This window comes from Zosterops lateralis, assembly GCF_965231275.1.
Source record: "Zosterops lateralis genome assembly, chromosome: 6".
Lineage (NCBI taxonomy): Eukaryota > Metazoa > Chordata > Aves > Passeriformes > Zosteropidae > Zosterops > Zosterops lateralis.
In genome coordinates, this window is record NC_139761.1 from 51,582,470 (window position 1) to 51,606,700 (window position 24,231).

Consider the following 24,231-nt stretch of genomic DNA (forward strand, 5'->3'; position numbering starts at 1 on the left):
GAAGTCATGAAATCACATGGGTGGCAGTTTTCCATATCTTTGTTTTCCTGAAGCAAAGACAATGTGGTACTCTTAGTAGGCAGGGAAGAGCTGGATGAAAATTGCCTCATTTTCCAGGCCATTGTAGAGTTACACATTTGGTTGTGGCTGACAAGAATGCAACAAAACCTTGGGAAAAAAGCTTCCTGTTCAGCTCTTTTCAATTAGCAGGAAGGAAGAAAGCTGCAGACTAGTCCAGAATGGTTCTTTTGTAGAGGAAGGTGTGAGGCAAAACCAGAGCTCCATCTTGAATACAGAGAGAGCTATTTATCCTCCCACATACCAGAATACTTTGCAGTGATTCACAGGCATTTCTATTTCTAAATGGTACAGAAGCCAGCTAGGGAAGAAATTAGGGTTTGCTATCATGGGTTATCTTTAAGTAGCAGCTATGTCCATTCCCTCTCCTTTAATTTCAACTGCAGAATAGCACAAGTGTTCCATGAGGGAGCTGAAGGTTCAGTATTCTCACAGTGACAGGATCTGCAGCCCAGCCAGCAAGCTGGGAGCTCTCAGGTTCCCTTCCAGCACTACATTTCACTCGCCTTCAGAATCGCCCTGTAGCTTAAAGTTCTTTTTTGTTTTGTTTTTAATTAAGAAAAGGAAAAAAAAAGTTTTATCTTGGAATTAATCAAACCTGACCCAAACCCATACTTCCATGTTATGTCAAAACCCGTGGGAAATCAGGTATGTTGGTTTGGGCAAGGAATACAGTGTAAAGATTCTCTTAGTTAACAGGTTTATCAGAAGCCCATGGGATAGAAGCAAAACATGCTAATGGATTTGAGAGCTTTGGATCAGACCCCTAGCAAGTGTTATGTTGCTTAGACTGCAATTTTTCAAATTTTCCAGCCTACTGGGTTCCACTGAGGCAATACAGCAACTTTATGTACCATAAAAGTAAGAGGTTCAATACAAGGGAAAGAAATTGCATTTCTTCAAAATACAGCTATCCAGTGGTTATTAAGGAATTCATTAGCTGTGATTTGGTGAATGGCATCAACTTTCAGAAGTAGTTTCAAAACTTGTTCTTCTAGGAATGAAAACCATGACTTTAAACCTCTGGTTTCTACTAACAAGAAGACACATTTTCAACTGAGTGCTTTAATACAGCAGAGATCTTTCTTCTTACAGTGCTATGAAATGGGTTCACAATATCATTTATGTCAATTTATTTTTAACATCAATTTATTTTTAACATCAATTTTGTCAATTTATTTTTAACAAGTAGTACATGCTTTCCAAAAAACATGTACTACTTAAAAGCTAAAAAAATAACACAATTACTGTAATTGTGGAATTCATTGCAATGTAGACAACATTTATTCTTGTGAGATCATTGTGTACTCACCAACCTTGATAACTGTTTCCCAGACCAAATTTTTCAAAGCAGAGGTCTTCCCTTCTTATTAGTTCAAAAGCTTTCCTTCCAAGCTTGCTATAAAAGGTACAAGAAAATTAGGGTCAGTGAATGAATACCTACTATTTTTCACAGGTAAGGCAAAAACTGTGTATTATGGGATCACTCTGAAATCAAAAAGTTGGCAGGACTGGGAAAACTTCAGAGAATTCTACAAAAGTGACTCAAGTTCTAAAAATGTGTCTCTCAGAGAGATTTAAAGGGAAAAGGTTATGAGGTTAAGAGGTGATTTAATCTTTGTCACTAGGTATCCACAGAGGTAAAAGGTAATTGCTATTATATGGATTTTTTAAGTAGCAGCCAAAGGTTTATCAAGAAACAACTGAAGTATCAGCTAGGAAATATTAAACTGAACACTTAGGGTATTTTGCTACTCCCTAATTCACCCACCCAAATCCCTTGGCTAACTTGCTGCCATTGTGTGCAGCGTTTCTATCTCAGAAATAATGTTTACTGCAAACACCGTGTACTTGTCATTTCTTTTGATTCCATATCCAAGTTATATCTTCCACCACACAACTCAACAATTCTACCACATTGCAGTGATAAGAACCAGCAGCAATTCATGGGCCAATGCCTTTAGACTACTGGGTTAGTAACAGCCACAAGAACTGAAACAACAGCCACAAGACAAAACAGACAACTCTCAATTTTGGCATTGGAGCCCCAGTCAGCTGTCTTTCTAAACACAGGGTTTGGTTCAAACGAAATCATGAATGCACTATAAGAATTACTAAATACTTTGATTCTGTAGGCTTTTATTCTGTAGTTTTTTTATAGACGTCAGATTAGTCATACATAGGAGGTGTTTGTGTCCCTAAAGTCAAGTGTACTGCTGTTCTGAACTCAGATCTAAATTCTTAAAACCTATCAAATGTGTTCAATTCTCAGTTGAGAATTGCTATCCTATCTTGCTCTATTCTTCATAGAGCAAGAATAAATTAAAGCAATTCTGATTCATAGAAAATTACAGAAGTCTAAAATATCATTTTACTGCTCCAAAAGACATATTTTTCATAACAAAAAAATAAAGCAGAAAATACTGTGAGAAACAAAGCATCATTTTAAATTCTTCACTCTTTTTTCTTCTATTTAGATGTATTTCCCTTACCCGTTTAGTGTGTCTGTTGCCTTGTTTGGCCTATCCAAGGTTATTTATCAGTAGAAATACGATAATAAAAAAGAAATGTCAGAAAAAATGTGAAGACCTAACCATAAGTGTCCATATTGAGAATACATATGTTCATAAAAATATAACTAAGCTGCATTCTTGTCCAGTACCTATTTTCTAGTTTTTTGAGTAAAATATTTGAATAAATGTTGTGTCTGTATGTTTAATTTAATCTTTCTGTGTAATCTGCTTCCTTTACACTGACTGTATTCCTAAAGATGTGGAAACAATTAAATAGAAAAAGGAAATAGATATTAAACTGAAATCAAATGTATTCCCATTTAAAAAGTTTCAATATCAGACACTTGATATTTGGTTTCTGTGACTATGTTCCAGCAGGAGTATTAACCAGAAACATGAAATCTAAATGATTATTAGAGAATATACTTGGAAAGTAAGTATTGATCAGTGCTTTACTAATCACATAGAATGGAACACCATATCATGTGGTCTGTGTTTTCCATCAAAACTAACAAAGATTAAATTCCTCATAGATTTTACATCATACTATTCATGCACAAGTGACTTCAAGTGTTACATGGCAAACACTTTTGAGAAACTAATACTCCTTTCTGTGACCATTTAAAGCAAATAAACAAAAAAAGAAGCTAACTTCATCAAATAAATTATTTGCAACAAACAATTTTTTAGTTCTATTCCTAAAACACAGAAGTAGGTACTGAAAAATGTAGTTGTCATATCCTGGTGAAGGATGTCCGTCACTTCATATCAAAGCAAAATACTGTGTTGTTTCATTCACATGGTTTTAATTTTTAAGGTAAAACATAAAATTAATATTTTGGTGCATTTTCCCCAAAACTTTTAATCTCAAAATGTCTTTGACAAAAGTTTCTGTTTTCTTTTATCCTCCAGCTCTCTTCCCAGTCTCCCTCAGGACTTAAATCCACATGGAGCTCAATTTGAGGAACAGAAAAAGGGCAGAATGCATTCATTTCAGGACATGATACCCTAAAGTATTGGCTGGTGACAATGCCCATTATTCTGCTATGCACAGATAGGGCTAAATTCTCTCCACACTAAGGCAGTGACAGACAACAGATAACTTCAGCTGAAGAAATCAAGTTAAGTAGGTGAAACATATCACATGGCACCTTGAAAATCTGTGAAGAAATTTTCTGTGCCTTTAGAAAGGAGCAAGAATTACCACACTTTCTTAATAGGTTTCTTATTGCTGTAATGCAGGAAGTAATTTATTAGGCATCCCAGGCTTCTTCAGCTGCACAAAGGTTTTTGAGAACTACTGTGGGGGCCAGAGCACACCTGGAAGAATGAGGAAGAAATCCAATAGTACAGATTGCCCAGGAAAAAGAATCCCCTGACTCTTTCCTATTAGACAGCAGCACATGGGCCACACTCTGGGAGCGTGACAAGCAGCACTGCTCTAATCCTTCAATGTGCTGGCACACTTTTGTATTTTAATAGATTTTCTTTTTGCTGGTTACTATTGTGGATGCTTCTATTAGTATGTGTTAAGTTGGAAATGAAATGGGAAGTGTAGAGTACACCTTAAATTGCACATAAAAATCCACCAGGCTGGCCTTGCCCCACTGTGCAGAGGAAACTCCGAGCATTCACAGAGTTCTAGAGTCACCTCGGGCTTGTGTCCCCCATCTAGGCGCAGACAGGGCCTGTGGTGGCAATTGCAGCCCTGGTACCTATAAGGAATATGCCATCTGCATGGCCAAGGGAGCCAGGGCAGCCAGGAATTTAGCAGGGAAGCATTAGCTGGAGCCAGGAAGGGTCAAAGCGGTGCTGGTAGCAATAATGCCTCTAACAGTATCCTTAAGCCCATTAGAGGAGCACCAGGAGCATGAGCTATTACTCAGGGTGGGAAGAAAAGCAATTTGCAAGAGCAGAATTAAAATCAGAAGATGATCTTATGGCTTTTGTATTACTGTTTTCAAATTAAGCAATAAAAAGGAGTGTGAATTGCATTCTATTAATTCATACACAGTGTTTTCATTCTTGGGTAGTCAACACAACAAGGGGTGAATTAATGCTACTTTGTTCTGACACTGTTGTGATTACAAAATGCTAATTTTAAGAAATATTTATATTGCTAATTAAGGAAGAAGGTCAGAAGTTCTAAGCTCCAGCTGCAATCAACACAGTTCACTGCTCTGAATTTTACAAGTTCTGAGCTGTGAATTGTGCTGATTGCAGGCACAGCTCTGGATTCCTATTAGCCAGTCAAACCACCCCAGTCCTACCAAACATTTTATAATATATTCTACTATGTTGTACAAATCCTGCTACTATGATGCAGACATTAATATCATGAAGAACAACAATAAAACTCGATCTATATCAGCATAAATTGTACCCATGGATTTTAGAAATAAAAAGATTAATAAAAATAAAGGCAATAAAGCTATGAGCATTTCATTGTGCTGACACAAGAAGAAAAGTGAGCTAATTGTACAGAAAAGAAGCTGAGGAACCAAAATAAAGTGAAAAGAAAAATCAAACTAAGAAAATCCAGAAAAGAGGAGGTTGTGAAACTGTCTGTATTCACATGTCCACGTAAAAAGCCTTAGGTTATAAAAGAACTCAGCTGTATGCAACAAAAGTGAAACAATCACAGAACAGAAATAATAACCAATGAAATCATGGTTGTGGTGTTCTAAAACATTGGCATTAAAGCATCATCTGGTGGCAACTGAGAGAAGAAAAACACAAAGTGGGGAGAAAAAATGTGCAAATGCATTATGACCGAAAAACATCCCTGAAAAAGAGGTGGCATTTTAGTTGCATCATATGCACAGTAATTTACATCCTTTACAACAATTCATTTTCAATTACTGGGGTACCTTTTCATATTCTTTAGGCAGTATAGGTAGGTTAAGATTTTTCAGAGAGGAATAATTACTTGGTAGCTAAGACCAAATGTTCTAAACTATGAAAGACTTCTATATAAATATCCATGTAGCCTTACAAATGTAAAGTTTCACTTCTTCCTCTTAAACCAGCAAACTAATAAACGTCCAAATCATACAGTTTGCCTGTACAGGGAGACCTGGCAGCCCTGGAACATCTCAGTTACAGAGTTACCACAATCAGAGGTGGAGGAGAAAAGCCTTGCACAGGAAGGAATTGCACAGTTTGTACCATCCATGTCAGAATTTGACCAATAATCTGTAAATCAACTACTCAGTCCTCATTTATAGATCCAGACAACAATAGAAAAGAGAAGCCTAAACTCTCAGTTAGATTTTATGGTGTTTCACTGCAATATTATGTTATTTCCAGATTATTAAGTGGTCCATAAATCAAATACTCATTTCTTAATACTGAGCTGTATCATTTACCTCATTTTGCATAGAAATTTTTATTGTTTACATAGAAGCAATTATAAAAGCCCCCTATTTTGTGAAGATTTAGCACACAGGCTTATTTTTTATTTCAGTGCAAAACTGTAAGTACTTGTATTATAAATGGGTCTGTACGTTTTATATTACTTTTACAAGCTACTTACAGCATGTACATAATGACACCTGTGCTCCAAATGTCACACTGTTGGCTGTAGTCAGAGGTACTGATAACTTCATGGGCTGCCAACCAAGCAGAAAATATAGTATTAATAATAGAAAAAAAAAACTTTTAAATGCTCAAACACAAAGCATGAAGAATGTGCTGATGTGGTATAATTTATTCCCATATGTAAAGAGGAACCAACAGCAGATGTTTAAATGAATAATGTACAGGCCTTAACAATTCATGCTGATGTGTCCTCACTTTTATCATTTAGCTGTTAAGGGGGTGGTGACATTGTGACTTTTAGCTGTGTGATTAAACTTAGTACTCTTCTTCTCCACAGTAAGTTATTAAAGCAGCATTCATAACACACTGCCTAAAGTCTGCAAGACATCACACGAACTTGGTTTTCTACCAGACATAAAGGTAGCACACAGGGGTTTTGCAAAACACAAAGCCTCTGTTTTCTTGAACACATCAGATGATGAACAAAATCTGTCCCAGAATACTCTCAAATAAAAACTTTCAAACCCACTATTTGTCCTAGATTAAAATTCACAAATTAGAACCTATTCACAACTCACTTTATATTATTTCAGCCACACAGCAGAAAGACACTGATTTGAGGCCATCTCAGTGAGATTTTAGCTGCTCTGTCTTGGGAGATGTGGTTGGGTTCACAACAAGATTTATGTTTTTTTATTCCAGAATCAAAGGAGGTGACATAGTTAGTCCCAGTAAGGAACAAAATATAAAAACCTTCACACAATGGAAGGGGAGATTGACAGTGAGTATTTTACTTGATGTTTGTCCCAGCAAATCAAAAAAGCCTGTTGAACTGTGATCTCAGAATTTTTTTATGTCTTAAGTAGGCAGCAAGCTTTAAATATCTAATTATTATTACAAGGATCTTGAAAAAGTTAACTTAATAGTTTGATAATACCGTAACTGGTAAATAAGATTTTAAAGGAAATTCTAACCATTAATATTGTCAGACTGGTCAAACCTGCTGTAGAGACTCATTTTTAGTTAATCATTTTGATAACATCTTAAACTATCAGTAATTCATGCTATTAACATACTGGGAAAACTTAAGAAATTATATACATTTATATCCTTAAATACATACCCTACACAAAATAAAATAACCAACTCAGGAAGTCATTATTACTTTTATATATTTTCTTTATTACTAAATCGGTCTGATTAAGTTTTGAATTTCCGTGAGTCTCACACAGAACAAGGTAGGATACAAAAAATGGAAATAAGACCAAAGGGAAAACATAAGCATAGAGGGGAAAAATCAGAAAGAAAAAATGAGGGGCAACTAGCAAGAGATGCAACTCAAAATGAAATAATCTATAAGAATATGAGTGGTGGGAAGACAGTGAATAAAGACATCGCTGTTGTATTCAACCAAGAAGGCAATTGATTGATGATGCTTAGAAGGCAAATGTATTTAATGTCTTCTTGCATCAATTTTAACCAAAATGTCAAGTGCAAGCAGTGGATAGTCCAATCAATATCAATGACAAAGGGGCAAGACCTCAGTCTTTTACAGAGAAGAGAAAGGTTAGCAAGTACTTGAGCTGGAAATTTTAAAATCAGCCGTAACCGATAAAATTCATTCTGGAGTACTTTAAAAGTGACAAGACTTTTCAGAGCTATTAGCTCTTCAAGAACCATTAGTGGAGGGCAGATAAAATACTTGAAAACTGAAAAAGGCAATCATGGTATCTATCTGTAAGAGAGTAGAAAATCTGGCATCAAAGAATTATAGAAATAGCCCATTAATTTTAACCCTCAGCAAAATACTTCAATTAATAGGCACCTAGAGGAAAACAAAGAGGTGAGTAACAGATATTAGGCACCTGTCAGGAGCAAATCTCCATGCAGCACAGGCTGACAGGCTTTGGGGTTACAAGAGAAACATAAAATGTCACACATCTCTATTTTAGTAAAGATATTGATACTATTTTCCTTAAATTATTTTGTAACCCAAATTATTGTGTTTAATGTAATAATTTAGTATATTAAAATATCACAGGAGCAATGCACAGGTCCATAAAAACTGCTTCTCAGAAAACAGTTGTAATTTGTTTGTTGTCCAAGTGGAAGGCTGTGTTCAAGGCAAGTTTTGTAGTTGTCTGTCCTCCTTAAAAAACAAGAGACCAAGAGAGAAGTGAAATAACAGATTGTTGACAATAGGAAGGTGTCTACCTGTTCTTCATATCTGTGGTGGATAGGGGAGGAAATAATAGTTTGAAAATGTGAACTGCAGTTCCACCCTTTTCCCATGCACAGGATTCCACCACCTCCCTTAGGTCAGCTAGAGCAATTATGTGGCTGCAGGTGAGTTAACTGAAACTTTATAATGAAAAAAAGTGATTAGATCACGGCCTGCAGGTATAAGTTTAAGCTGATTGTCAAACTGAAGGTCTGAAAAATTTCTAGGAGGATAATGAAGCATCAGAATAGAGTGCCTAGGAAGATTATGGAGTCTCCATTACTGGAGGTCTTTAAGTACACTTTGCACAAATATTCATCAGAAATGACCTCAGTACAGCTGCTTCTTCCTTTGGACAGAGAAATAAATCAAACATCTCAAGGCCCCTTGCAGTGATGAGACTCTGTGTTTCTGTCATGATTGGTAAATTGGAGAGTAATTTTATCCTGTACAACCCCCTCATTTAAAGAGTGTTTAATGCTACTAGCATTTAATAAATCAGAATATTGGAAGGACTAATTATCTTCCACCAGAAAGGATTTCTTTCTTGCTTCAGTTTGTTATGAGCAAGCTGTGGAATTTGCTGGTATAAACTGTTGAGGAAAAGAGTCCACAGAATTTTAAAAAATGAATGCTATGTTGGATAATGGAGTGAAGTATGTTACAGCATGCAGTATAAATCAGAAAATGTTACAAATCTTAATGTTGTGGAATGCAAAGTTTTCATTGCCTAAATAGACAAGGGAAAAAGGCCTGAAAAGCATGTCCTTTGGGCAGGCCATGTCATAATTACCTGCCTTCGTGGTCTTGGGGGTTTTTCAACCTCCATTACAACATCAAATATTAATCAGTCTCATACACTGGGGTTGGCACATTTTTGGGATGGAAATTGTCTAAAAAAATTGATTATTGTTTAGCTGGAGATTTTTATATTATTCTGCAGCACATCAGAAGTCACAAAGTAGCTCTATGTCACCAGAGAGAGGTCACCACCAGAGCGATACAGAGTTAAAAGAAGTCTTACCAAAAAGGTACTACTCATCAACTGTCCATGAAGAGGACATTTCTAAAGATGAAAAAATGCTGATATTTTTTTTCCTTTTTTTAACAAGATAGGGTTTTATCCTGTATGTAAAGCTTTATTCAAGTGTAATACTTGGAGAAGTCAAATTCTTCAGCATACTTTTATATTTTATACTTTTCATATCAAAGTCTGTGAGACAATACATCTGAAGATATCAGAATCTGTGATTTCAGGAAGGAATGTCCTGATACTGAGAGGTGGCTTGAAAAAGAAGGTCTTTCTATACATATTAACCAAATGTCATCTCAGCCCATTCCAGTATGCACCTGTGCAATGTACTCGTGTGCCATATGGAAGATCCTCTTTCACCAGGAGCAAGCCATGCCTGGATTTGTCCCATAATTCTGACTGCATATCCTGCCCAAAACCAGAAAATCATAAAGATCCAGGAAGACTTTCTCACAGCCAAAAACAGGAGGGCTAGGAACCTTAGCCTAACATGTAACAACATTAGCTGCTTCATGCCTGAAAGTCTGAAGTACTTAAATGTTTTTTTTAGCTGGCTTTTTAATCCCATATTGTGTGACGGACCTCTCTTTTCCTGTAGTCACTTTAATTGCTGCTGGCCACACCAGCTTTGGGGCTTGGTTCTGTGTTTTCCACTTCTCCCATTAAAGTCATTCAGGAGTTTTCTTCTCTAAAATGAGAGGAACAAGCAAAGTGAGGAAAGATCAGACCTCATTCACAGGATGGGACATAGGAAAAATGCTTGCACCTTGCAAGAGAGATGACAGAGTGTGCTAGTTGCTGTTCCAAATGGGTATATAAGGCAAGGCCATGACAAAAGAACAGCTGGCCATGGTAGTTTCTATTGATGGAAACTGAAAGGATGGAAAACCTGTGGGAAAGACAGAAAATTCAACAATGTCCTACCCACCTCTGGCATTTTCAGGAACAAAAGCACACACTGCCCCAAACTGAAGGGTGCAGAGAAATCCACTATGGCATTTCTTAAAATGAGTAAAAACTCTCATGCTCATGTAAAATACACAAATCTAAGAAACATAAAACAGAGTTTTGCAGTCTGGATTTATCCAGTATAGATTACTGAGTTATCCACTACAGTCTTCTATCCCAGACAGTAAATTCCTTATCCCACAATTCAGTTGTACAAGATGATGACTACATTTTAACAGTAACTACCACTAAAATACAAATTAGTGATGCACAATTAACATGTGATTCATAAAACATCAAAGACTATTTTCTTCAATACAAAAGAAGATGTAAGCATATGGAACATTGTGTTTAGGTAGCAAATATTTATTAATATCAAAAGAATCCTATAATATACTCATATTTCAATCAAGATACTGTCTAAATAGGCTTTTTTCTGAATTACTAACAGATTTACTTTAAATGGAAAACATTCCTAATTTAAATATTAATTACATCTCACAGCATCTGCTGGCTTTCTGTAAGTAATGGCTTGGGACTATGCAAATATTGATCTGGATGAACAAGGTATGGTTACTTTAAGGAATTTTTTTTTTTAATTGACTGAGAAATATTCTTACCATTTGAAAAAAACCCCCACTCTTTTCAACAGTGGCTCTTAGCTTCCAAATGAGTTCTTTTTCCCCTAATAACACCATTTAGTAACTCATTTCAAAACCTACTACCAGTAATATCTGGATATTAAAAATGGTTCTTGCAGCCAAACTGCTACAATTGTCATCTTACCTTTATCTTTATTTCACTTCATTTACTCCATTGATGTCACTGCTTTTAACTAAAATGTTTTCCAGTTTTAGATCTCTGTGAACAATACCTGCCAAGACAGAGTGAGAAATAAAATGTTATCAGTTACAGTGAACATATTCTGACAGAAATATTTTTAAATCTTTTGATTAATTCCTACGAGCAGTTCTAGTGCATTTTACTCTAAACTAGTGGCAGTCTAACAAAAACCATCTTCCTCACTTCTTCCAGGGAGTCATATAAGAATTTCAGATTTTGAAATCTCATTCCTCACCACAATTCTGTAAGAAAGGCAAAAGTACATAATGGTTCATTCTTTTAAAATCAGATCATCTGACATCATCCAACAAATAAAAGTAGAGTGTGTCTTGTTTATTTACCAAATTTGCCCATATTTTCATACCTGAAATTCATTTTTATGTACCAAACCAATCAAGATGGTGGTTTTTTGATGAGGGCCTAGAAGAAACGAGGCCTTATAAAAGGCACCATTCCATAACGCCATATATTTATCTGGAAAAAGAGATAAAGGAAGGGTTCCTAAAAGCAGAATGTTGTAACAAAGAGGTTAATAATTTCTTTGCTAAAAAACTCAAGATTTCCCAGTCCTGCACCATCTACAAAATCTAAATTTTTGTTTGGATGGGTTAATTCTGTTGTGGACTGTGCAGAATTGAAATGGTTCTGTGTGGTGGATGAAAATGCTGATGTTCACTGTACCCCAAATGTAACTTGTGCTGTCAGCAAGTATCAGGAACAATCCACTTCTGCTTTTTTTATCTCCTGTGATGCACTGTACATATAACAACTGAACTAAGTTAAAGTTATAATGCAAACAGGTTCAAGTTAAGAAATAATCACACAGTTATTGCCACAGCTGGTGCAGAAAGAAAAAATAAAAGAAAATGGTAGCACATATTGCATCTGTAAGAAAAATAAAGTTCTAAAAAAGCATTCATGAAGTGCATTTTACTTTTTCTTTACCGGATTTTTTTAATCCTATGAAATAAATAGTAGATAAAATATCAATCTGTAACTCTTTTTAAATGTATGAACACTCAAAATCAATGAGCATATGGAAGAAACAGAGGAATGTAATTATAGTTTTTGTGCAGACAAGCTATTGCTGAAATAAGGCTTTGAATGATGTGTCCTGTCCCATTTTCTGTAAAATGCCCTTTACCACAAAGCATCTCTTTAAGTTCTCCATCCTCACACAGCTCCATTACGAGATATGTCTGCTAATATTAATAAAAGGGATAATGTAATGATTTTGTTCTCTCGGAGTTTGGTTTCTTCTAATTTAATAACCATATATAATTAATTGTAATGTTCCAGCTGTAGTGATGACCTAGAGCCCCAACGCACTTAGTGTTTTATGGACAGAAGGCAAAGGACAATTGACAAGCCACAAATATTGTCAGTATTGTGTTTACTCCAACAAACCCTAAAGCTTTCAAAACATATGCATTTTACAAATGTACAAAAATACAATGATTTCAAATCAAGGGTTAAATATGGATTTTGCTTAAAGCCTCTTCCATTTAATGCATTAAAAATGGGGTTTAGAAAGCCTGATTACCAAACCTTGAAAAAAATAAAATGCAACTTTTCAGCAACTAGGAATTAAAACTGTAATACTTCAATCAAATGAGACTTCCAAACCACTCAATATCCCAAGAAAAAAATCCTACACATGCAGCTAACAGCAAATATTGTTTTACATATCCTACTGCAGTATTTATAATACCTGCCGCCATTATAAAGCCCTGAAATCTTATCTGACAGCCACAAAACTTTAGTCAAAATCTGCACCATAGTATTCATACTAATTTGTGAATGGAACACTTTTTTTGTTCCTTATTTTTACCTTACTTTATTGATAAAAACTCAAACACTTAAACAAGAAACTCTGTTCAATTGCATATATACTTTGAAGAGATTTAGTTACTTTGCAATCTAATATGCAAATATATTCTCAATTATTCTTTCATGAAAGAATAAGAACCCTGAATTACACACTTTGAGAGAAGAGTTGGAGTGTTTTCAAAACTTATGCTGCATCAGGTTTCTGCCACAGGGGCAATGAATGAGACACAAAGGACTACCTGAAAAATTTGAATGAAGATCTCCATAACTGAACAGACAAATTCGATATCTGATATGAGCTTCATCGTGGTGCTCAAACAGATATTGGAAGAGGAGAATCATCAGATAATAAGAAAGGTAGGAATAATTTAAAGAATATCACAGACTTACGAGATATTTACACTTTTCTTGAAGTTTTTTTAATGGCTTATTTTTTGACAGTTGTCTTGTGATTCATGTCAGTTATCATCCCAAGGCTTTGACCTTCTAGTTTCCTCCCAAATGGAGGAATTTCATTAAAAACAGATAATCATAAGAAGTACTGCAACCATTTAAAAATCTCACTTACTTAATTGATTATCCATTAATATAAACTAACCTAAACGTTGCATTCATATGTTCAAAAGATGTTTTCACTATCAGAGAAGCAATCTGATTTTTCCAACAAAAATATTTGCAGTATTTTCTACTCTGTTTCAGTCCTCATACGTGTTTGCTGTAAGGCTTAGGATCAGCAACTTACAGAGTTTGGTACAAGTTCTCTGCTTCACTTTGAAAAGTATCATGAGCTGCCACCTGTCATTGTTTGGAATTCTTCTCTGTTTTTCATCAAATTCTCACATGATTTCTGGAAAATCCCCCTTCTGTTTTCTAGGAGTGCGCCTCCACACCCCAAATCATAGGAATTTGCTTCATTCTTTGCAGGAGTGCATTCCACTGCTTTCAAGGAATATCCTTAGCTTTCTGCGACTTTTTCCACATATTCCACACTTTCCACAAATTTCCATATGCCCATAAGTCTGCACAAGATTTCTTGGAATTCTCCCTTTGCTTTATAAGACTTTCTTGTGTCTTCTTTTTCCTAGAAATTTTAAGTGTGTTATTGAAAGTACTCACTTTGGCTCCTCTCCTTCTTTTTCCACCTTCCACTTTCTAGGCCATACCACTTTGTTTTTCAGGAAATTTCCCCTTTCTCCCCAGGTATTTTCCCCCATGTGTTTTTTGGAGAATCCCTCTCTATTTTCTAGGAATTTCATCCCAACTTTCAGGAATTTACTAAGTGCTTCCTAGAAAATTTCCCAGTGTCTTCCCAGCTGCTTTCCATGCATTTTCCCACTGATTTCCAGAAATTTCAGAGTTTTTTTCTGGGAAAGTAGACAAAGTGAGTGGGTAGTCACTGTATAAATGCTATTGGTAAATAAAACAAAACAAAACAAAACAAAACAAAACAAAACAAAACAAAACAATAAAACCACCTTCCATGATGCCTATGGCTTGGGAATTGCAAAAACTGTCCATAACTCAGAAAGTACATATTAAAAACTGTTTTTAATGAAGTGGTAGTTTCTGAATATAATACTGAAAAAACTCCACAGCCTCCCAAGCACATTTAGTTTGAAAAGGGTGTCATTTAGGCAAACTTTCTCATGCATTTTCATAAAACTCCTGGGAGATCTAAAAGTGGATAGTGTTTAGATGCCAGTAACACATCTAGAGAGCTATGACATTTTCAATTGCTAGGGCTGACTATCCAATATAATTTAACACTGCTTTTGCAGTAGTGACCAACATTTAAGGCTACACATCTTCAATTTCCTTGCTGAGACTTCGTGTGTCCTCCTCCTACTCACATTTTCCACATAAGCTACAAAGGCAAATAATTGGTTGCATATTCAGATATTTCTAATTTAGGTTGATAGTTACTTTATATCCATGTATATGAATTTAAAGAAATGTATATGTAGAAGTGCTCCTGGAAAGGGGATCCATTTATGTTGCTCTCCAAGGTGATGCATTTAATTCTGAAATTTCAGTTTCAGTGCTTTTTTCAATTTTCTTTTCAGATGTACATGTAACAAACTCCTCCAACAAAAGCTTTTAAAGTTTTCAACTGAACAATTTTAAAGCCTTCAGTATGAAAGAGAAGATTATGATACAGGATAAATATGTCTCCTTCAATGTTAACTACTGCAGGAATGATAAGAAAAGAGACTGTACATAAATGAGAGTGAAGTACAGAGAAATTAAAGACAATCAACTTCAAATCCAGCTTCAGTCTCAATTTTTTCACCTACTACCTTTATAATGGTATTACCATTTACACACTTTTCTACATCTGAAGGGTACTATAATTGAAAGACATCAAGGTACAAGTAGGTGGAAAAACCAGAGAATTGCCCATCATATGCAAACTCTGACTCCTAAAACAGAAGATTTTTTTTTCAAAACACAATACCTTTAAAGCCTTTAAACTTAATCTAATTTTGTTAGGCTATTTGTAGGATCAACAAGTCCTTCAGAGCACGTATTTCTTCATCAGCTTAGACAATGTAAAAAAATATATCTTCTGGAGACATTCACACAGACAAACCTTCTGCAAGAATTGGCTCAATACTAAGGCATGATATCACATATGAATATCACTACCATGTCACAGTCATGACAACTTTTCAGAAAATTATGTAAGTAATCTCATTTATTACATTACCTTGAGGGGGGGGGGAAAAAAACTGTTAAATGTTTTCAAAAATAAAACGTTTTTTAAAGTTCAGTATTTCAGGTTAATTTGTTCAATTTATCCTCTGATGAATGGATTATTTTAGGCAGTGAAATTCTGCCCTGTGGAATTCCTGGCATGCCTACTGGATGGAACTACCACCCTGTGTTTTCAGGAATTTCTTGGAAACCAGCACTTTTTATGACTATTGAAAATAATGTCAAGTTGTCTTTTAGGGGCAAGAGTTGAAAAATATTTTCTGTGGATGAGATTTTACTCTTTTGTTTAATTTTTTTAAAATTTATTGGGAAACATGATCTTTACTTTACTTTGGAGAAATGAGTGCTGTAGAACTGTAGAAGATGAAGAAATACCCAGTCTTGAAAAGACACTTCAAAAATACATAGCAAAGAAAATGAGGTTCAATTTCAGTCTCCTCACCTCCTCTCTCCATGTTGGGTCTTGTCACACACCTCCAAGTCACGTGTGATCTTTGTGGCAATGGGGCCAAAAAAAATTACAGCATTGCTTGATTCAAATGAAGCTGAGCACATGGTTCATTTTGTGGTCTTCTCTTCACTGCTCTCAGACATCTGTTCAATTTTACATAGTCTGCACCCAAATTAAATTAAAACACTGAGACTGGCAGGAATGTGTCCACTGCTCAAAGAAGTGGAATAAAACCTGAGAGATGAGGGTGTGGGTAGAACACAAAAGCCTTGTATTCTAACTACAGCTGTCTGCCTCGCTGACAAGGCACTGGATTGGCATAGCACAGCATGCTGGTTTGGACAGCAGATCTGCAAAGACAAAAAACACACAGTCAAAAATGATACTTCAGCTTTTTTAGCTACAGAATGGCTGGGTGCATTCAGAGATAGAAAAAGCAAACATTTTTTTCCACCAGACAGTAGAAAACTAGAATAGATATTTTCCTTCAAAACAAATGGTGTATCAAACATTTTAAGAGGATTTCAAAATACTTTGATAAATCTGGGAAGCTGTTGATCTGGAGCATCCAACAAAAATGAACTTTTGCTTCTAACTGGCATCATGTAAGGACATCCTTCAGCAGTGCTGCCAAAACAGGGATAACAAAAGCCAGGATTTCTGAGTACTCTTGCAATTCCCCCGGAGAACTGATTTGCATGTGATTCCTCAAAGTATACTCTTCTCAAAAAAGAAGCTGCACAAAAAGGCTCAGAAGGAGTTAAAATGCACCAAAGAAGGAAAGCTTATCTAAACAATCTCAGGCAAGAAGGCCAGAGCTCAGTTCCTCCACAGCAGACAACAGAGAAGGAACCCCTGGAAGTGTTGGGGGATTAACAAGCCTTTAGCTCCTGGAATACCATCAAGTTTCCCAACTTTATAAAAGAGACTCAGTGATAGAGTTTAACACGTGGCCAGAGTATTATGACCCATATGTAACTGTATCAATCTCTGATGCTCCAGCCCTTGCAGATTGGCTTAAAATAATTTTAGCAAGACTGCTCTTCAGAGGTGTTCTGTAAAGTAAAAGGTTTAATAAATGAAAAATAACAAACGTTACAGAAAGAAAAAGCCACGCACAGGTGTCTGAGAAAACCTGTGACACCCTGCTAGAAACACTCCAGAAAGCCCCTCAGTTCCTTTGTGCTCCTTCCTAAATACATGATGTTTTAGGAGGGACAATTTGCCTTGCTGCCAATAGGGAGATATACAGGATTTGAAGAACAGTAATAAGGTCCAACAGGTGCTTCCCTCTTAGCACTGAGCCAATTAGAATGAGAAGGGCACAGAACTCTCTAGTTAAACTTCCTAAAATGTCTAAAGGTAAACTGAAACTCTTTTCTTATGCAGAAATGCCCACTCAGGGGTGGGGGATGCTTTATCACAACTCAGTCTACCATCATAAATGGCTACTACAAGTGAGGCACATGAAACTGCTTCCAGCTGGCTCAACTCCTGCAGGACAGGGGTCAGAGTGCCAAAATCTGGGGTCATCCCTCAGCAAGCACCTGGTTCCCACATTAAAGCTGCTGCTGCCCTGGGCAGTGACAAAAGCAACACTGCTCACCTCAGGAGAAGGGGGGCTTCAGTCTCTGGAGACCATGAGGGTGTTGGCGTTTTAGACACAGGGAGACATCAGTGAGCTAAGCGAAGGATCCAAGCTGCAAGAAAATGGGAAATGCTGCCTTAAGCTGAGAGCATACAACCTGCATTCCTGCAGAAAACAAGGGCCAGGTTTTCAGCTGGCAATCTGCAAAATCTCCTCTGCTCCATTGCCTCTGATGCACCTCAGAGATAATCTCAGATGTCATTTGAACATCCTTAAGCCCTCTGGTTCCATCCTAGTCCCTCGTTTCCCAGATCTAGGACTTTTCTATTTGAATGACAGATGACTTATTAGAAAACAATAGTACAAAATACTTACATGGAGACAAAAACTACTTAAGAGAATGTTCTTTTCTGATAGAGTGCTTTTATCATGAGATAACTTCTAATCTCACTCAATAGCCTACGTTTTGCAATTTACATGAAACGTGATTAATACCCTATTTCCATATTTAAGTCTCTGACAATATTAATACTCTTAGACCTACTAGCTAAGAAATTTTTAACTGTAATATGATAAAATTATTACAGTTCTTGATTGTCTGAAATGGACCAGGAAAAAAATGTGATAACACAAAAAAGAGATAGGCTTAATGATACGTAAAAATCTTTTTGTTCTCTTGAAGATGTTCTGAAAATATTTTTAAAAGGGCTAAAATCCTGAATTTAATTTACATTTTGCTCCTAAACAAAATTTTTGTATTAAAAATTCTGACTGGAGTAAAGTCTTCTGTTGATAAATGAATAAACTGAGGCATAAGGGGTTTTCCCTTTATATTATCAATATGACAATTCAAGAAAAAGAAGGAATAACTTTTTTACAAGCGCCTTTGTAAACCCTTTGTCAAGGCACAAGAAAATACTACTAGTTCAAAATATACAAATCAATAAACAATAAATAAGGGAGAGGCCTTCAGTTCTTTTAACTCAGATTACTGCCAATATAAAACATAATTTAAAAGAAAAAAGAAAAAAGAAAAAAGAAAAATACAGATTTTACATTAGCTTTTGATTAAGATTTCCTATGCATGATGTTTTAGTCCTCTCAAGAGAGTCATGTGTTCTTTCTCAGACCCTTGTGGGTGTGAAAACCCATAGGGTAAGACATCAGGCAAAGCCTACCCCATCTCTGTGTACCTAACAGATTATTTTGCAAGCTTTTATTAATCTCTGAAACTAGAAGCTATAACATATTTAATTAACCAATTAAAGAAGGAGCAAACGGTATGGCAGACTGCCCCATGGATAGATAAAAATCTCAAGCACTCCAGCAGCGAATTATCTGCCTTAACCACTCAAGGTAACTATGATAAAAGCACATTTTATACAACTAAAACTTGCACAGGAGGAACAGATTAATACCTGTCTCTTTTTAATATCATGTGATACAAACAGGCAAAGAGAGGAGGAATTGTTTTGTGACAGCTTTCAGCACCTAGAGGCATTTCCCTATCACATTTTCAGTCTGTTTTCTTGCTCCAAAGAGCAATTTGAAGTTATTTTTCTTTCCCAGCTCACAGGTATTTGTAGCTGCTTTTGACCAAAGCTAAAACTGTGAGGGATCCAAGAAAGTGAGGGCCCACGTTGATGTATTTGCTGGTCAAGGTGGACATGCCAAGAGACACGGTGTCCATCATGGATAAAAAATGGCCACACTGGGAACTCCCACTTTGAACTTTCTGGTGCTGGAAGGTGGGAGCTATGTGGCCAATATATTAGAATCTAACATTCTAGATCTTCTTTTGTTTCAATTCCTCCATGATTTTTAACATCTGCAATACCTGAACTTGATTTAAAAAAACAAAGCAAACCAGAATTCTGGGGTTCAACCCTTACTGGATGTTCAATTCTACTTTTGGCATATCTGCTTCTAAATTGAGCTAGAAATTAAATCTTCTCTAAGCTCCTCTGGGAGCTGAGAAGTTACATCACCCTGCTGCTACAATTTTCCTTACCTGTTAAATTAAGATAACGTCAGTCATCACAATTAACGTTCTAAAATATTATTACATGGCAAATTATTCTTACAGGAAGACAAGTATTGCAAGAGCTATGAATGCACACCAAGGCCTCATCCTAAACTTTTACTTATAAAAGAACAGAACCTAGAACACAAAAAAATGGAGCCAGGACCTCATTGCAGCTTGCAAAAACTAAAGGCTCAACACAGGAGACCTGAGATATAAAGCATATAAATAATTGATCCTACTAGTTAATAAATGAATACGTAACCATTTGTGAGTAGTATGTTTTTACCCTCAGTTTAAATGAAAAGGATCTAATACCCAGAAAATGAAAGGTGAAATCCAAAGAAGCCTGTGAGAAATCCTTAAAAAGAAAGGGTTTATTCCTCAAAAACCTGTGGGAAATTTCTATGAAATACACATAGAATGTCTTAGAAAGCAAAGGGTAAATTACTTAAATTTGCAGGAGAAAATACCTAGGCAGCACAGAGAAAATTTCTAGATGGCAGAGAAGAAACTCCTTGAAAGCACAAGGAAAATTTTCTAGAACATGCAGAGTAAATTCCTACAAAGTACGGAGCAAGAATCTATGGAGAATACCTGCCTAGAGGGGAGATTCCTCAGAGAGCACAAAGAAAATTCACGAAACATGGGAGGTTAAATTAGTAGCAAGCACGCACAGAGAATTATTGAAAACCAGAGATAAATTCCTGAAAATGAAAGAAGAAATTTCCAAAAGGCACATAAGGAAGTCCTGTACATTGAGATGAAATTATCAGAATGCGCCCTAGGAAAAAAAAAAGAACATGAGAAAATAATCCTGGAAAGTGATGAGGTAATCTAAGTAGAAAGCAGAAGCTGGCATTTCCTAGAAAGCACAGTGCAAATGCCTGGAAAGATGAGAGGTGAATTTCTAGAAAGCATGCTAGGAATTCCTAAAAAGCACATGAACACTTTCCCAGAGATTCCCAGAGCCAGGTGTGTCCTGTGCAGCACTACAGCCCTTTACTTTCACAACTGCATCAGATTTTGCCTGAGCAGAGAGCAGAAGCACTGGAATATTGGGTCACCCCTACCCTCAGCGACAAAACCAAAACAATAACTTGGCAGTCTAAGCCAAGAGAAAGCCATGGCTTAGGTCAGACACTTCTGGAGACCTTCTCTCCTTGACCAACACATTTGCTTCCTTCTGTGGCCACTGAGATCAGAATCACAAAGGAAAGGAGGCAGAAGACAGCGGTGACCTTCCTCTTTGTGTGTTGCAGGTCATCCAAGCCTAGACACAACTAAAATCCTGCTTTCACATGTGTCCCAAACATCTCCCCTTGTACCAGGAAAAAACCAGCTCAAAAACCTCTTTCATTCTCCTCTTTTTTTTCTTTTTTTTTTTTTCTTTTTTTTTTTTTTTTTTTTTTTTTTTTTCTCTCTTGATTTTGTTTAACATTTCTGTGTTATCCCTAAATTACACTGAGGATGCATGAAAGATATGGTGAACCAATTTATTATCAGAGACCACAAACACTGGTTACTACTTAATCATCAGTTATGAGTAGCAGTCAGTAGTTATTAACACAGATATCTCTAATACTGTCATCCATTAGCATCTTTTACTTGGAGTTTTAAAATACTGAAGTGGGAGATTTTGAGAACCACAAGAAATGAGAGGGCACAGGATTCCCATTAAATTTATTTGGTCAGTAAAATAAAGGAGGAAAAAAACACATGAGGCTCAGCATCAAATTAACTAGTCTTATTATATTACAAGAAAAAACTGAAGGGTCTGCTGTGGAGAGTTTGGTTTGCCAGTCTGAAAATCCTCCAGAGTTAAGAAAAAGCCTTCACTAAATAGGAAACATTTGCGTCTGTGTCATTGAAGACATCTGTGCTATAAAATCTGCTGTGAACAAGATACAATTTCTGTTCTGTACAATCCTGACGCCTTAGTCCCTGTTATAAGGACAGATCTCCCATTGACAGCATCTGAGGGGGAAAAATGACTGCAGGATTAGATCCTACATTTCACTAGTTTTTATTTATGGTCACTTACCAACACCAACCACTTACCACTTCTAGAACATGTCAAATTACTCCATCCAACCACAGACACTCAAATATACTCATATCAGCATCAAACTGACTATAAAGTCAGTGAGAAGGTTCATGAATAAAGAGAAATTCTAGTGACAAGGCACAGGAATCTTAAAGCAACTCAAACTGGCTGTAAGACAAGGGAAAGCCAACTAGTGTGTGCATTTAGCAGAAAGACCTTGAGTCATCAGTACAAACACACAGACAGACACCTGGCAATTCTAACAACTGGTCAGCAACAAACACTCTTTGAATTAAGAAAGCTGTCACAAAGAGATGGGAAAGTCACCTGTACCTTTCTTTCTTTAGTCACTTCTGAAAAGCCCACAGCAGAACCACAAGTGTGATTAAATAAATGAGGCTTTCAGTTACCCCAAAATGTTTATGGTAATTCCAGTGAAGTCAGTGTAGTCACACTACATTTACACTCAGATCAGTGGGGTCAGGATCAAACCCTAAGTGACTAAAATCAACAGAGCACAGCATCTGCTAATACCACTGCCCAAAAAAATCACAATAAGCCTCAGGCATGCTATTATCAGATTACACGATTTCACTGTCAGGCTGAGAAGTTTGAAAAGCAACTACAAACTGTGGAGGATTTAATTTTCACAGGCAAAGGATCTCTCCTTTCATTTAAAAGGACAAGATCATGTTGTTTCTTCAAAGATAAAACAGTTTTGCTCTTCTCTTGTAAAATGATAGATAGAAACATTCTTGCCCAGTATTTTATGAGATAAAATGTTCTTATCATCTGTGACTGGAATGTGAAGCGCAGAAAAGTTTGATTTCGTTTGGGAATGCCAGAGTGTTTGCATTGCAGAACCAGAGGTTACAAGATTACAATTACAAGTGACATAACCCTGTGAAAAGACTCTGCAAATGGCAGAAACACTGTGGCCACAAGTTTATTTAGTTCTTACTGGGAGCAAGATAAAAAAACAGATTCATCCTTCCAGAATCAGACTGAAGCTTGTTCTCTCAATAAAGACTAATGGGATTACGAAATTTATGGCTCACAAAAATTCTAGGTAGTAAGTGGACGTGTTACAGTGCTGCTAGGAATCTGACAAAGATCTTTTTTTAACCCCCCCGACATTGGAAATTTTTATAAGTTTTTAACCTTTTCATATTCTGATAGCATTTTCCTTTCCACAATCTTCCTAACTTCCTTCCTTCACTCTGTGCATTTCAGAATGCTGCGCTAATTACTCTTAGTAAAGTAGACACAAAACTTCACAGCTTTCTAGATGAAACAAAAAAAAAAATCAACAAATAGACAATCTTGAATAATTTGAAACAGCCTTTTTTAGATTGCTTGCACTTGCTAGTTAGTAAAATTTAGCAAATCAGAGGTCAAGTTTTCATTTTTTAGCAAAATAAACCCCACAAGCACAGACTAAAGGGGACATTATTTTTCACAGCTCTGATTCAAGAAGATTCCTGGCTGCCTTTCTGCACTCACAGTTGTCTTACTCCTAGCTTGGCAGAAATACAGGGTGAATGTTCACACTCACCAAGTGCCAAGGCAGCATGCAATGCTTTAAAACCAGCACTGGCAGTCTTGTCAGAAAAAGGAATTTATTCCAACTTCACCAAAACTGGACCAGCCACTAAGACCCGATTCAGTGGCCACCACCAACCACTGCACTTGCAGCCCTCAGAGGAGGATCCCAAATATGCAGCAAACCCCCAGGACTGGGAAACAGCTCATGAAATATGTGGGAAAAGCTCCGTGTTTTGGCAGCCTAGAATAGGCAAACAGCAGCTCAGACAAGCAAAATGCAATTAATGGTTGCCTGCTGGGTTATGCTTTACATTCCTTCCTGTGCTCAGTAACTAGAATGGCCAACCTGAAGCTGTGACTGAAAAATGTCTCAGTGCTGATGCCCACATCCCAGGCCATTCTGTTTGACATTGTGACATTCGTATAATCTGTTAGGCAGCTATCAGCACACAGGCCTGTCAAAATGATGTTCCATTCAGGAACATTTTAGACTTATCAGAAAATTAATGAAAATCTTTAGGTAAGGCATCCTACACTAAGTTGTTACAGTATACAATAACAATCAAGTGTTGTATGCAGTTACAGAAAACCCTGCAATTAACAGTTTTGGTGTATATGAATAAAACATGATTTATAGACCAAAAAAAAAAACCAACCACAAACCACCAAAACTTAGGGTAACAATCAAGATACACACTTACAAAGTATACAAATATACACATGAATAAATATAATTTCACATTCAGAATAAGTGCCCTTGTAGTTCAATTACATACTCTTCCTTTTATCCAGGTTTTTGACGTTGATGTATTTTGCCTCTGTCATACTGCATAGCCATGGGAATGCTCAAGGATTC

General features: G+C 36.4%; 1 protein-coding gene across 1 annotated transcript; it reads right to left on the minus strand.

Moving 5' to 3' along the window:
• Window positions 1-977: 977 nt before the first annotated feature.
• On the minus strand, window positions 978-13,311 carry STK33 (serine/threonine kinase 33; the record flags this gene model as incomplete). Its single annotated transcript, XM_083862624.1, has 7 exons — window positions 978-1,111; window positions 1,395-1,477; window positions 6,127-6,202; window positions 9,703-9,793; window positions 11,146-11,207; window positions 12,240-12,378; window positions 13,246-13,311. 7 exons carry the CDS (start codon window positions 13,309-13,311, stop codon window positions 978-980), a joined length of 651 nt encoding a protein of 216 aa, XP_083718750.1.
• Between the last annotated feature and the right edge of the window lie 10,920 nt (window positions 13,312-24,231).